The sequence below is a fragment of the Xyrauchen texanus genome, chromosome 47, assembly GCF_025860055.1.
Source record: "Xyrauchen texanus isolate HMW12.3.18 chromosome 47, RBS_HiC_50CHRs, whole genome shotgun sequence".
Classification (NCBI taxonomy): Eukaryota; Metazoa; Chordata; class Actinopteri; order Cypriniformes; family Catostomidae; genus Xyrauchen; species Xyrauchen texanus.
In genome coordinates, this window is record NC_068322.1 from 2,598,146 (window position 1) to 2,614,075 (window position 15,930).

The following is a 15,930-nucleotide window of genomic DNA, read 5'->3' on the forward strand; positions in this document are numbered from 1 at the left end:
ATGTTAACTAATAACAAATGTAATCTTATTGCACAGTGTTACCAATGCCTTTAAAGGGAAATTGGCCATATTTTAGTCATGAATAATAAAGTGAGCTAAGTTGTTGCAGCCATTAAAATGGCAAGCAGCGATGTTAAACTACAGATCCTCTCGTTGTGCTTCAGTGAGTTTAAAAACCACACATCCATTACCTGACAATAACATATTCATAGTCAAATACGATAATACAAGCGGCAAAATGACAGAGCTAAATGGGTGGAACTTCATAAAAATGCCTTTTCATTAATATGGTAATAACCCAACTTAACAGGTGATTAAATGCTCATTACGAATATTATGCAGATTGTTTCCTATGCAGATGATTTGATGAATGCATAATTGAGCAGTTCAGCACAAAGGCCTCTTAAAACAGGTTTCAACCTTTGTTGCACCATCACCCGATGGATCGTTCAATGCAGAGTTTAAGGGACGTTTCTGAGTTACTGCTGCAGGTAAGGCTTACATTTCCTTGCTTTACAAACCTGCCATGCAGCATTTTCTTTTTCGAAACAGCTCTGTTCAAACACAACTGTTTGGGAACCCTCTGGGAACAGGGTTTGAGGAGCGAATGAGATGCAGAAAGGAGAAAAGTCTCTATGATATTCTGGTCTCTAGATATGGCTCGCGCCCCTCCTATGGGATGTTTTTGTCAGGTGATAATGAGTCTGATCACTTAGAAAGTAAGATTTGATCATTCATGTCCATGGCACAAAGAGCTACGCTGTGAAGTTTGAAGAACATAAGGCTAAAAATAAAGCCAAAAAACTAAAACGGTACTCTGACGGTTACTGACTTCATTCATATGCATCCCAGGGGTTCAAGCAATGCTACAGGCAAAGACAGGAACTTCAAATCGAACATTCAGAGAGACTTTGGCTTCAGCCTCTGACCTGCTCTTTGAAAGACAAACAGCTCAGGAATGGATTCTGGGAAGAGGCGAGGAAACTCTGAGCAGTTGCAAAGTATTTTAGGACAAAGAGGGAGAGATAAATCATTTATAAACAGATCTTTGAAGGCTTCAGGAGCAATTGATGTCTCAAAAACCAAGCCCATAACAATCGACCAAAAACTAAAATGCTTTCTGGCGGCCTCTAGTAGCTGTAAAGGTTTGCGAGAGCATCTTTGGCTACAACACTCTCCTTACGAGTAGTTTGGGAAACATGTGCACCAAAACTTTACAATACTGTCATTATTTACCCACCCTCATTTTTCACAAGCCATGCTATCGTATGGCTTCAGAAGACTTGGAATATGGCACATGAGTCATATATGGGCTACTTTTAAGGCACTTTTTAGGTGTTTTATTTGTCATTTTTGGAGTCGAAAACAGCATCATAAACATTCTTACAAATTTCTCCTTTTGTGCACCATGGAAAAAAACTACAGAATACAGATTTGGAACAGATTTTCACTTTTGGGTACACTTTCCCTTTAAAAAGACGTGCAATATAACCCCTCTAGGGTCCATCAAATTTGAAAGAGTTTTCAAACAGCGCTTGAAAAAGGCTAAGAGGAGAATAATGCACAGGCATTTGGATAATGAAAGCGATGCAGAGGCTCCCATTTGCTTTCTATTGATCAGCGGGAGTGCAGCACTGATCATCATTAGCTTGTGATGACACAGGCAGCGATCAATAGATCTGCACTGTCAGGGCCAAGGCCTAAATTACAGCATCCCTGAATGGAGGACGTGCCGCCTGAGATCCTTCGGGCTCTAATTAAGATGGGCACTCGATGGGCACCAAGCAGGGTTCTCTCTAAATGAGGGGGCTTTGTTGAATGCGGGGATTGTACTCCATTAAACGGCCACAAAAGTGACAAAGTGATGAAGTCAACAATGATATTTAAATGCATGCATTTGGCAGAAGACATTATCTAGAGTGACGCTGAGCCTATAATAGATTCATCATGCTCATCTATGGTGACATTGTTTAAAATTTGCTAAAACAAATTACAAAGTTTAGGACAGTCAATGAAATCCATCTAAACAAAATTTGCTGCTTTGAGTCAATCCACATCATTCACGAATGGGGTTAAGCAGCAAGAAGCGGTTATTATTCAGAACTGGTTAATTGTTATTTTTTTAAATACTGAAACCGAATGATTTTTAAAGACTTTCGCTACTGTTAACGGTTCCCGAACATGCAACTTTCGGACTACCAGTGTAGTCCGACTTCCTAACAAATGACTCTAATCAACTGGTTCTTTTGAATCAACAGCAGTGCACAACCTACAGTGTGTCCAGTGTGGTCCGATTCCCAAATTAATGACTCTTGTAAACCAGTTATTTTTAATCTAAAGTGCAAAACATACAGTGTGACCAGTGTAGTCTGATTCCCAAACAAATGACACTTATGAGCCTGTACTTCCAATTCCTGAACCAATGACTCTTATGAGCAGATTCTTTTGAATCTACAGCGCAGAACAAACAGCACGAACAGTGAAGTCCAACCCCTGAACGATGGACTCTAATGAGCTGGTTCTTTTGAATCTATAGCGCCACCAGTGTAGTCCTGTTCCAGAACGGATGACTCTAATGAACCGGTTCTTTTGAATCTATAGCGCCACCAGTGTAGTCCTGTTCCGGAACGGATGACTCTAATGAACCGGTTCTTTTGAATCTATAGTGCCACCAGTGTAGTCCTGTTCCAGAACGGATGACTCTAATGAACCGGTTCTTTTGAATCTATAGCGCCACCAGTGTAGTCCTGTTCCAGAACGGATGACTCTAATGAACCGGTTCACTCGAATATGCAATGCAAAGCATACATTGCGGGCCAGTGTAGTGCGGTTCTCGAACAAATGACTCTAATGAGCAGATTCTTTTGAATCTACAGTGCAAACAAACAGCACGAACAGTGAAGTCCAACCCCTGAACGATGGACTCTAATGAACTGGTTCTTTTGAATCTATAGCGCCACCAGTGTAGTCCTGTTCCAGAACGGATGACTCTAATGAACCGGTTCACTCGAATATGCAGTGCAAAGCAAACAGCGCAGCCAGTGTAGCGTGGTTCCCGAACAAACCACTCTAATGAGCTGGCGATTTTTAGTGAATTATAAACACTTAAACATATGAAGGTCCGTTCTTTTCCAAGATTCCCTTGTAACCAAACACCTGCTTTGATTTATCCTGCTCCTGTATGTGTGTGTGTGTGTGTGTGTGTGTGTGTGTGTGTGTTGATGCAGGGCTCTCTTGTTGACTGCGTCCGAGCCTGAAGACTTGTAAATCATTGGAGACGAGCAGAGTCTAATTGTTTCTCCAAGGAGCCGCCGAGACCGATAAAAGTGTTGCAGAGAAATATCTCGTGAGAGTTTACAGGTTTGGGAAGAGGAGAAAAGGGTTAACAGTATAGTGTACTTGGATATTATGAGTTTGAATCTGACTACTGTGTTGAAAGAAAGCGAGAGGTTGTGTAACTCGCTCGCACACAGAACAGGCTTTTGAGATGCATGACGGTGCACCGACTTAAACAAAAAAAATAAACAGACTGAGCCTCACCAGCTGTGGCTTTCTTCAGCTCCTCAGAGAGCGTCTGAGTGACTGAACTCCAGAAGGTGTGCAAGATGTCTGGCTGCCCATCCTGAACAGAGATGCACAAAAAGGACAATCATATAACACACGTTACACTCATCTGCAAGAGCTGAACTTCACCATATGTCATGAAATAGATGCATGAACAAATCATTTAATCTGTTATGATCCAACTACCATCTCACAACACACAGTGATATCCTTCAAAGAGTCAAATATACTGAAGAACAGGATTCATATTTTCTCATACTTTATAGACACATTTTAATGCAACCAATATTTTAATTTAATATTGCAACCAAAAACTACAAACTACTCATTTGAAAAAGCTTCATGGTATTGACGTCCCAATCATGAGCATGTTAAAGTCAACCTGAAACCAGAGTTGACCTTATTTACTAGTTTCTGCGCCACTACGCAGCTTTCTGATACACCTGACATTGGTCAATCAAACTGATAGCCCCGCCCCCAAACTCGCACCATTGGTTGAGCCAGTGTTGCAGTGTCTGAATTGCTAAAATAACAGCACCACTGTTGCATATGGTATTTCAGCGCAAAATCCTGCGTCTTATTCACAAAGCACCTGCAGTCTTATTTAAGCAAGCGCAATCAGCGCTGAAATTGCGCTGTGTCTTTAAGTATTTAAATTAAGCAATTGTCATTCCTTTTCAAGCAAACACGGCTCTTTTAAATTAGGCTCTTTATACACTATGTTTTCCTCACAATACTCTGTGTTATGTTCCTGGTGCAATTTACATTCTAGAAAGCGGGCATTAAAACAAATTTTTATTTAAAAGACACGCTTGTGTACATTTTCTATCGATTATGACAGTGGTAAATCCTAAATTTATGATCAAATCATGTTGAAGAGCGTTATAGCTTGCCATATATCCAGATGCGTGGTGTAGTCAAGTTTCAGATACACTTTCAGCATGTTAAAGAGATGATTTAGGTGTCTGGATCATAGTACAGCAGTGATGTTGTACAATCCTGTCGGAGTGTGTCAGATCATGCGCTGCAACTGTATATAGCGCTCATAATCTGCGCACAAGATCAGAATTGTACATGCAAATTGCCTTGAGCATCGATTTTGTGGCCGTGTTTGCACTGTTGCATGATCTGGGGCGGCTGTGGCTCAGGTGGTAGAGCGGGTCGGCCACTAATCACAGGGTTGGTGGTTCGATTCCCGGCCCACACGACTCCACATGCCGAAGTGTCCTTGGGCAAGACACTGAACCCCAAGTTGTTCCCAATGGCAGGCTAGCACCTTGCATGCCAGCTCTGCTGCTATTGGTGTATGAGTGTGTGAATGGTGATTGGGACACAGTGTAAAGCGCTTTGGTAACCTCTGAGGTTAGAAAAAGCGCTATATAAAAGTGCAGGCCATTTACCATCTGCATAATTCCTTTAGTGAATGGGACACAGAGAGTGCGTGCCAATAAATAGCACATTTACGGAGCACAATTCATTCTTAGCGAATTCCTCCCAGTGTTTGCAGTTTCGTTTTGAGTGTCCCTGAATCAGCCAATTAGAGCAGCAGTGAAGGTTTCTTGGTGGCTGGGGGGTGTTTTAATAAAGCCTGTTCTTCCCCAGGCTAATCGAGACCCACAATGTGTGTGTAAGTGGTATGTGACAGCATTGAGTGTGAAAGTAAGCTGAAGGACCGGCTAGGACAGCCCTTATCACCTCACAATAAACAGATATTATGCACAAAAAACAATCAATAAATGCACTGAATAAAAGTAGAATTATCTGGCTCTTTTAAAGCGAACAAGAGCTAACATTCGCAACACACTTTCCTCTGTATTCTGACATATTTTTGTGTGAAGATTATAAAAATATAGGGTGGGACTAAATTTGATCCATTTGGATTTTAAAAAGTGGGTGTTAAAAAGGTGATTAAACATAATTTTCTCCTTTAAACCCTGACCCGCTGACACTTTCCCTACCTCATCATTACCTGCCGTCCTTCTAATGAGAACGAAATCAAGCAGCATGAGTTTTTCAGATGTCAAAGGAAAGTACAAGATCACAAATCAACCTTTGGGTATAAAAACCTGTGCTGAATGTCCCTGCTGACTCACCGTACATCAACCTAAAGGACCTTTCGGACTTCACTATGATGCAATGACTCACCATAATGACTCGCTACAAAATATAAGAAAACCCCAAAGAAAAATATGTGACAAGATGATGAATGTTTTCAGAGACCATTATAATTTTAAACATATTATTAATTTATACAGTGAGGTCCAAAAGTCTGAGACAACACTAAAAATCAGTAACAAGACCGAAGTTAGTAAGTCTTACGGGTTTGGAAAAATACGAGGGTGAGTAAATAATGACATCATTATTCTTTTTTTGAGATTTGACCCTTTAGATTTAAATTTAAAATGCATAAATGGGTGTTTCTTCAACTTCGGGTGCTTTCATGTCCCAGGGGAGATTTCGACTTTCTTCTTTTAGTTATATGAAGGTCTCATTAAAACTGAATTGGACACTTTTTACCAGGCCTTCAAAATATATTTTTGGTATTTTTCAAATGCCTTTTATGTATAAATGCTACTGTTTAAGCCTTGTCCCAGACTCAGACTTTCAATAATAAACTATGAAATAAAACTAATTTAGAGCTGTCGAAATTGATGGGTAACACATGTGGTTAAAGCTGCACTACGCGACTTTGTGCTCTCTAGCGACATCTGTGGTTGAAACGTAAAATTGCAAGCAATTTTCAGAAGAACAATTTCGGCCCTGCTCTTCAGGCAAATTAATCTCATGATTTGAGGTTTCCTGGACATTGCGAATTACATGTGTAATCATGACTAGGAGATGTTCAGAGCTGGAGTGTTCAATTTAAGAGGTGAAACTTGTGATATGGCTGATACGAGTTCAATGGGAGACTTTAATATATTTATGGTAAATGGTCTGCACTTATATAGCGAATTTTTAACCTTAACGGTATTCAAAGCGCTTTACATTGTGACTCATTCACCCATTCACACACACATTCATACACCAATGGTGGCAGAGCTGCTATGTCAAGGTGCTAGCCTGCCATTGGGAGCAACTTGGGGTTCAGTGTCTTGCCCAAGGACACTTCAGCATGTGGAGTCATGTGGTCCAGGAATCGAACCGCCAACCCTGCAATTAGTGGACAACCCGCTCTACCACCTGAGCCACAGCAGCCCCCATGACAAGCAATATAAGCTTCAACAACCCAACCAGAAAACATACCCAAGCAGGTAAACATATAGCAGGTAAACAACTTCGCCAAACAGTTAACAGATAAACATCCATCCAGACTGCATCAATACTGTCATGAACAACTGAAGTAAAGAGCGCAGTTTCCCCAGCTGGAACACTTGACAGCCGGTACTTTCATGCGTTTATGGCCATGACGTAATGACACAAGGATAAACGATATAAGCCAGCGATTTTGTGCCAAATCCGACTCGACAGCTCAAAATCGAATCATTTTTATAGGCTTACCGTAGTGAATCGAGTAAGGTAAGGACATTGTTTTGAGCAGAGATTGTTTATGAACTCAATCAATAAGGCCAGTGTTAATGCCTTACATTGTCCAGCTTTAATTTAAAATGTTTAATGCATAATCTGTTTTTACACGATTAACACATTTAACAACTTTAACATTTTATTAAACTGTGTGAGTCCTACATTTGCGACGTGTCTGATGTCATTACACTGATGCACACACCACACGTTCACAAACCTCTTAACTGTACTTTTTGTGCAAAAACGAAAAGCTGCATCCACGTGACTCACTGGAGGGAATTAAGTATTATTTACGTGTGCAGTGCCAGCGCTAAAAGCACAGATAAGACACTAGAAGATGTTCCCTACAGCCCTTTTTACGTGTAGTTCAAAACGGTGCGAATCATGTGTTTGCGACTTCACGATTGCTGTAGCAAAGTGAATAGCCATTATTTTTATTTATTTATATATAATAAAAAAATTCTCCCCCAATTTGGAATGCCCAATTCCTAATGCGCTCTAAGCCCTAGTGGTGGCGTGGTGACTCGCCTCAATCCGGATGGCGGAGGACGAACCTCAATCCGCGCATCTTATCACGTGGCTTGTTGAGCGCGATACCGCTGAGACATAGGATGTGGAGGCTTCACGCTATTCTCTGCGGCATCCACACACAAGTCACAACGCGCCCCACCGAGAACGAGAACCACACATTATCCCATGTGACTCTACACTCCCTAGCAACCAGGCCAATTTGGTTGCTTAGGAGACCTGGTTGGAGTCACTCAGCATGCCCTGGATTCAAACTCACGACTCCAGGTGTGGTAGTCAGCGTCAATACTCGCTGAGCTACCCAGACCCCCGCGAATAACATTATTAATATTATAATTCAGCACAGAACTCAATCAGAACTCAATACAGAATTTGAGACTTGCTGGAAATGACACCCGACTTTCAGAAATACTGACATACATCTCCTGTGATGCATGTACATACACTGTTGAACATTATTGAGTGTGTATAAAATGTTTTAACAAGACTTTCTAAAAATCCTAAAAGTCTAGATAGCTGCATATATTCAACCATATACAGTACGCCGTACAGTGCCATAATCAACGACATGATACAACCATTCTCGGCTTCTCTTTCTTATTTTGTTCATATATAATTCAGTTCTTCAAGCAAATGCTTCTATTTCACATTTATGACACCTGAAGTGAACAAGATGGGCGTCTGTGGAGATCTCTCACGCCTGAGAGATAAAAAACAGCTGGGAATCAAGCGGGACGGTCTGCTTTACTTGTGTAACTGTTAAATGTGGCGATATGCAGTTTGGCTTTCCGATGTGTGTGTGTGGGGGGGGTGCTTTGTGCCACAAATAAAGGTGTGAGGTTGTGGGAGTTTGAAAACAACAGCTTTCGAAGCGGAGGCAGAAAAAGAAAACACAAAATATGGCATTCACCCGCCTTTTCACATCTCCAGGGAGTCCGACCACAGCTCTCTGGAGCTATACATCGACTCGGGCACAAAATGCTTGTATATATGTTTTTCTATCCTTCTATTCTGTCTCCTTTACTAGTCACCCTGCTATACCGAAGCCTCAAAGGCACTATGGAAATTTAAACTGCTTTTTGCAGGCTTTCTGGGGATTATAGAGAAGTTCTCGCCCTGCAACGTCTTTCATGCCTTTTAAATGAAGGGCGACTCTTTAATGTACAGCTGATGGATGTTTGAGCGCTTGGTGACACTCTGACAATCATTCAAAGTGGTTTCAATTTCATATTGTCCCTCGCTACTGAAAGTCATTGACTCATATGAGAAAATCGCAGTCCTTGAAGTACTTCATTTAAATCTACACCAGTATGATGTGACAGTACTTCATCAGCTGCCTTTATTCTCCTCGTCGTGCTGAAAGTGATGTCATTTTTTCCTGACACAATCACAGTATGAGAGAAGTGGCCAGATCTTGCAATACCACATTTAAATCTAAAATTTTTTTTTTTTTTTTAAACAAACAAAGAAAAGAGGTGCTGTTATGGTGCGTTCACATACAACGGCAAGAAAAACGTCCAACCATTTTTCCAGATTTCTTCTGCTACTACGTCAGTACGTCAGTGACATCCGGACAATCACAACGCTGATAGGTTTTTGTGACAACGCATCATGCGAATTTGTCGCTCGAGCTGAAAAATGTCAACTCGCGCGAATGAAGCGATTTCGCCTGTTCGAGTCACGACATTTGCGCCGCCCGCTTCACGTTGTATGTGAACGCACCATTAAGTGGGGAAAAAGGTGTTGCCATGGAAACGCCCACACCTGCCCTCTACATTTCTGTAGACCTCAATCTTATGCCCAAAAATCTCGATTTCCAAGAGGTGATTAGACGCCACTGAAACTATTTAACGACTGAAAACGGGATGCATGCCCACAGAGAGAGACCGTTAATTTGTAGACAGAACATTTCTATCTATCTCCGCTACATTTGGAGTGGAATACTAATACTGATATAATGTAAAAATAAATAGCGTTTTCTAATCCTATTTTGTGTAAAAATGTCCAACTTGTAACAAACCGTTCAAGGAAAACGTTCGAAACCCCGATATCAAAAGTCAAAAATAAATTGAGAAAAATTTTGCCTTTTTTTTATATTTGAGATTTTATTTTTATTTCGTTTTGTGATATTATTTTCATGAAAATGAAGCACCCCCACTATTCTTCTTATTTTTTTTTTAAATCTCATTTTTATTACTGAACTGCGAAATAAAATAATGTATTATGTTGTAAAGTACACCTGCTTGTGCATTCGCATACGTCTTTTAAATCTAACCTTCTCAAAAACGAAAGTTTTAAAGTTATATTATATTTATATTTTACCCCAAAATCCAGACAAAAATAATTCTGCCTTTTGCAAAAAAAGAAAAGGGCTTTTGAGTTTAAGACAGTGATGTTATGGTGTCAGAAGTTAATAGTTATTTTGCAGTTTATATTCCAATTTTGTGTAAAAAAATGTGTAAATTTCTGCAAACTGATCAAACATTAAATCGAGAGATTTTAAAATGTGTGGAAATTTGAGAGAAAATAAATATTTAAAAAACTTTATTTTTTTTAGAGATGAGAAGTTTAATTAAGGTATTAATTAGATGTGCTTAACTCAATCGTTTTAAACACATTTACTGAATTATATTCTTCTAAAGAATGGTCTTAATTCATGGGATTATTTACAATTATTTAATTCTATTGTCAGGCTTAAAATAAATAAATAACAAATCTGCTTTGTATGGTGTTTTTAAGGCACTTAAAAACAATACTTATTGTAAAAACACCATACAAATATATTTTAATTGATTCGAAAATGTTTCTCTTAAGGTTCACCCAACATTACAATAGTAGTGGGCATAAAGATACGCCTGCAATGTAATATAAATACATATTTTGCCAGAATATTTCCTTTTTTTTTTTTTTCTTTTTTTTAGGACAGTTACAAAAAGACATTATTCTATTATTATTTTTGGAAACAAGATGTTGTCCTCATACTTGCATATTATCATACTACATCATCATACTTCATATACAGTTGAAGTCAGAGGTTTACATACATATTAGCCAAATACATTTAAACTCAGTTTTTCACAATTCCTGTTATTTAATCGTAGAAAACATTCCCTGTCTTGGGTCAGTTTGGATCACTACTTTATTTTAAGAATGTGAAATGTCCGAATAATAGTAGAGAGAATGATTTATTTCAGCTTTTATTTTTTCCCAGTGGGTCAGAAGTTTACATACACTGTTAGTATTTGGCAGCATTGCCTTTAAATGGTTTAACTTGGGTCAAATGTTTTGGGTATCCTTCAACAAGCTTCCCACAATAAGTTGCTGGTATTTTGTCCCATTCCTCCAGACAGAACTGGTGTAACTGAGTCAGGTTTGTAGGCCTCCTTGCTCGCACATGCTTTTTCCGTTCTGTCCACAAATTTCCTATTGGATTGAGGTCAGGGCTTTATGATGCCCACTCCAATACCTTGACTTTGTTGTCCTAAAGCCACTTTGCCACAACTTTGGAGGTGTGCTTGGGGGTCATTGTCCATTTGGAAGACCCATTTGCGATCGAGCTTTAAATTCCTGGCTGATGTCTTGAGATGTTGCTTCAATATATCCACAATATTGTCCTTCCTCATGATGCTATTTATAGTGTGAAGTGCACCAGTCCTTCCTGCAGCAAATACCCCCACAACATGATGCTGCCGCCCCCATGCTTCACAGTTGGGATGGTGTTCTTCGGATTGCAAGCCTCACCCTTTTTCCTCCAAATATAATGATGGTCATTATGCCCAAACAGTTAAATATTTGTTTCATCAGACCAGAGGACATTTCTCCAAAAAGTAAGATCTTTGTCTCCATGTGCACTTGCAAACTGTAGTCTGGCTTTTTTATGGTGGTTTCGGAGCAGTGACTTCCTTACGGGGCAGCCTTCCAGGTCATGTCGTTATAGGACTTGTTTTGCTGTGGATATAGATACTTGTCTACCTGTTTCCTCCAGCATCTCCACAAGGTCCTTTGCTGTTGTTCTGGGATTTATTTTCTCTTTTCGCACCAAACTACATTAATCTCTAGGAGACAGAATGGGTCTCCTTCCTGAGCGGTATGATGGCTGCTTGGTCACATGGTGTTTATACGTGTGTACTATTGTTTGTACAGATGAACGTGGTACCTTCAGGCATTTGTAAATTGCTCCCAAGGATGAACCAGACTTGTGGAGGTCCATAATTGTTTTCTGAGGTCTTGGCTGATTTCTTTTGATTTTCCCATGATGTCAAGCAAAGAGGCACTGAGTTTGAAGAAAATACATCCACATGTACACCTCCAATTCAGTACACCTCCTATCAGAAGCTAATTGTCTAAAGGCTTGACATCATTTTCTGGAATTTTCCAGGCTGCTTAAAGGCACAGTTAACTTAGTGTATGTGAACTTCTGACCCACTGGGATTGTGATATAGACAATTAAAAGTGAAACAATCTGTCTGTAAACAATTGTTGTAAAAAATGACTCGTGTCACGCACAAAGTAGATATCCTTATCTATTCCACACATTAGTGAACAGTTCAGTTTTCATTCCCATCATTATGTGCTCTCTTTAAAACCCATCTGTAAAATCTTAGCACCCCACCTAACCACTCTTTACTCTGATCTCTCACAGTTTGTGCCCACATTTAGCACAAAATAGCTCCGCAATCATAGCCTGTAATTAGCCAAATTCAGCATTGACGGAACGGTGAGCCACAGATACCGGGAAACCAGAGGAGAAACGCACTCCACGTGTCTTTCTACACATGTCCCTGTCACACTGATGGCAAGTGCACAAACACACCCTCCTGCTCCATCACGAACTCACCAAGAGCCAATCAGAGAATGTAGATAAAAGTGCCCCATTACTGTCTGGTCGAAAATGCCTGATGTTGGATATATGTGTGTATGCGTGTGGTGTTGATAACCTTGTCACAGAGGGTTTAGACACCTGCAGACACCAATTAGGATGTAATTTACTGTTAATGTGCCACCAGCAAGTGAACCAGCAGGGGCTATACACACTGGACAGACAGAAGCATGGAGACAGACACACACACACACACACACACCATAATAAATCACTACACATCAAGGACACATCAAGGACATTCTTTTCAAATGTCCATATATATATATATATATATATATATATATATATATATATATATATATATATATATATATTTATACACTCACCTAAAGGATTATTAGGAACACCATACTAATACTGTGTTTGACCCCCTTTCGCCTTCAGAACTGCCTTAATTCTACGTGGCATTGATTCAACAAGGTGCTGAAAGCATTCTTTAGAAATGTTGGCCCATATTGATAGGATAGCATCTTGCAGTTGATGGAGATTTGTGGGATGCACATCCAGGGCACGAGCTCCCGTTCCACCACATCCCAAAGATGCTCTATTGGGTTGAGATCTGGTGACTGTGGGGGCCATTTTAGTACAGTGAACTCATTGTCATGTTCAAGAAACCAATTTGAAATGATTCGAGCTTTGTGACATGGTGCATTATCCTGCTGGAAGTAGCCATCAGAGGACGGGTACATGGTGGCCATAAAGGGATGGACATGGTCAGAAACAATGCTCAGGTAGGCCGTGGCATTTAAACGATGCCCAATTGGCACTAAGGGGCCTAAAGTGTGCCAAGAAAACATCCCCCACACCATTACACCACCACCACCAGCCTGCACAGTGGTAACAAGGCATGATGGATCCATGTTCTCATTCTGTTTATGCCAAGTTCTGACTCTACCATCTGAATGTCTCAACAGAAATCGAAATCTTCAACTGTCCAATTTTGGTGAGCTCTTGCAAATTGTAGCCTCTTTTTCCTATTTGTAGTGGAGATGAGTGGTACCCGGTGGGGTCTTCTGCTGTTGTAGCCCATCCGCCTCAAGGTTGTGCGTGTTGTGGCTTCACAAATGCTTTGCTGCATACCTCGGTTGTAACGAGTGGTTATTTCAGGCAAAGTTGCTCTTCTATCAGCTTGAATCAGTCGGCCCATTCTCCTCTGACCTCTAGCATCAACAAGGCAGTTTCGCCCACAGGACTGCCGCATACTGGATGTTTTTCCCTTTTCACACCATTCTTTGTAAACCCTAGAAATGGTTGTGCGTGAAAATCCCAGTAACTGAGCAGATTGTGAAATACTCAGACCGCCCCGTCTGGCACCAACAACCATGCCACGCTCAAAATTGCTTAAATCACCTTTCTTTCCCATTCTGACATTCAGTTTGGAGTTCAGGAGATTGTCTTGACCAGGACCACACCCCTAAATGCATTGAAGCAACTGCCATGTGATTGGTTGATTAGATAATTGCATTAATGAGAAATTGAACAGGTGTTCCTAATAATCTTTTAGGTGAGTGTATATATATATTAGGGCTGTAAGTATAACCAATATTCAGATAATTATAATACATTACATTCTTGTGGCAGAAGAGTTCATCATTGATAAGACAATATAAAAGCGGCTTTAGAATGCAATGTATTGTTTATTACCATATTATTGATCATAAGTCAATCATTGACACACAGTTCACAGCAATCCATTACACAAGTCAATTTGTCAATCAGTTGGAGATTTATTATGAGGGCTTGTTTAAGGTCCCGTCAATGTACACCTGCGTCAGACATGCTTGTGTAGCGTCTTGGGTACGTTGCGTCATAAACATAACATGTTTAGGTCACTGTGTCAAGTTAAATATAGTTTAATACTTAAAACACATCTTGAGATCTCTTAGTTCAAATTTGCGCTCCATCAAGTGTTTTGAACGCAAGAACGTAACACATGTTTGTGTTGTTGCTGAAGTGTTTTCTTCACTGTATAAACTGTGCATTGCCACACAGCTGAAGTTTCACTTACTGCCCTCTGGAGTAAACAGGTGGTACTACAAGCTTGCATTTCTCAGGAATCTTCCTTATTACACGTCCGTGGCATTGCGCGGAATCGCACGGAATTAACGCGGAAATCGACAGCCCTAATATATATATGTAAGGATTCATTTATTTAGGTAATACGGTCGCAACATGCAGCAGAGTTGCATCTCGGGTGTGCATTATTTTTTAAACAATTCAACGGTCCGGAGTCAATAATTACGATTATACCATGTTTACCACACCTTAAGACATCGGGGGCACGAGGGCTATTTTTTAACCGAAATTGAAATATATGTAGGATATTTTAGACATTCTTATTGGGGTGGCTGTGGGTCAGATTGGCCGCTAATCGCAGGGTTGGCGGTTCGATTCCCGGCCCACAACTCCACATGCCGAAGACACTGAACCCCAAGTTGCTCCCAATGGCAGGCTAGCGCCTTGCATGGCAGCTGTGCCATCATTGGTGTGTGAATGCGAGTGTGAATGGGACACAGTGTAAAGCGCTTTGGTAGCCTCTAAGGTTAAAAAAAGCGCTATATAAGCGCAGACCATTTACCATAAAATAAAAAATAAAACATATAAAATACAAACTTAAATAAAATGGTCAAGAGCATGTATAATTTCACTCCAAATTCAAAGGCAAAAATAATAAATGAATAATTATTAATAAAACAAAAACATATTAATTGGATCATTTAAATATTCTTATTACATCTAATAAAAAAACTGCTAAAGAAAAAATATATTTAAATGATAAAGTGCATTTTCATTTAAAAAATAAATATAATACTGAAATATATTTATTAAAATGTAATCTGGACAGGACGATTAGAGTACTGTGTTACGGTCACATTTTTCAAGTTATGAGAATTGTTTGGGGGAAATGTGCTTGGTCATGAAAATTATGTCTCAGTATCAAAAAAAATGTCCCTTTTTAATCTGGAAAGTTTAATAATTGTTTGACATTTGAAATATGACCTGTGCATTCCTTAGTGAGATTATCCGATATGTAAAAATGAATGACACAATACACACCATATCATAAATATCATCTCACCTTGATGATCTCATCAATAAAGCACACATGGGTCACTGGGTCCCTCTTTTTGGTTAAAACTTTCTGCAGGTGCTGAACCTGTTCAGGAACATGACTAAAAGTCAGCCAAAATATTTACAAACTTCTGCACTTTAAACGGTTTTAAAAGTGAACACAAAAATACATAACACGCCATCTGTGAGTTACTGCTGCTTTGCCTATTGGACTTTAGGGGATTTTTCAAATAAAACACCCGTGTTCGTTTGCTAATGTTTGCACACCTGAGCACACGCAGCACAGATCTGGTCCATTAGCTTCTCTAAATTTGTCCACAGAGCAGCGCGAAATGCCGCCGTGTTTCCAGGAGTGGGCATGA

The 15,930-nt window shown here is 39.9% G+C and overlaps 1 protein-coding gene across 1 annotated transcript in view; it reads right to left on the bottom strand.

Annotated features, from left to right (window-relative positions):
- Positions 1-15,930, bottom strand: part of LOC127639281 (conserved oligomeric Golgi complex subunit 5-like) — a 107,426-nt gene that overhangs the window by 30,776 nt on the left and 60,720 nt on the right. The window contains exons 9-11 of the mRNA XM_052121209.1: positions 15,836-15,930; positions 15,576-15,653; positions 3,541-3,622 (exon numbers count right to left, since the gene is read on the bottom strand). The exon at positions 15,836-15,930 is cut by the window's right edge and continues 18 nt beyond it. Of these exons, the coding sequence (XP_051977169.1) occupies positions 3,541-3,622; positions 15,576-15,653; positions 15,836-15,930 (255 nt within the window). The remainder of the gene's footprint in view (positions 1-3,540; positions 3,623-15,575; positions 15,654-15,835) is intronic.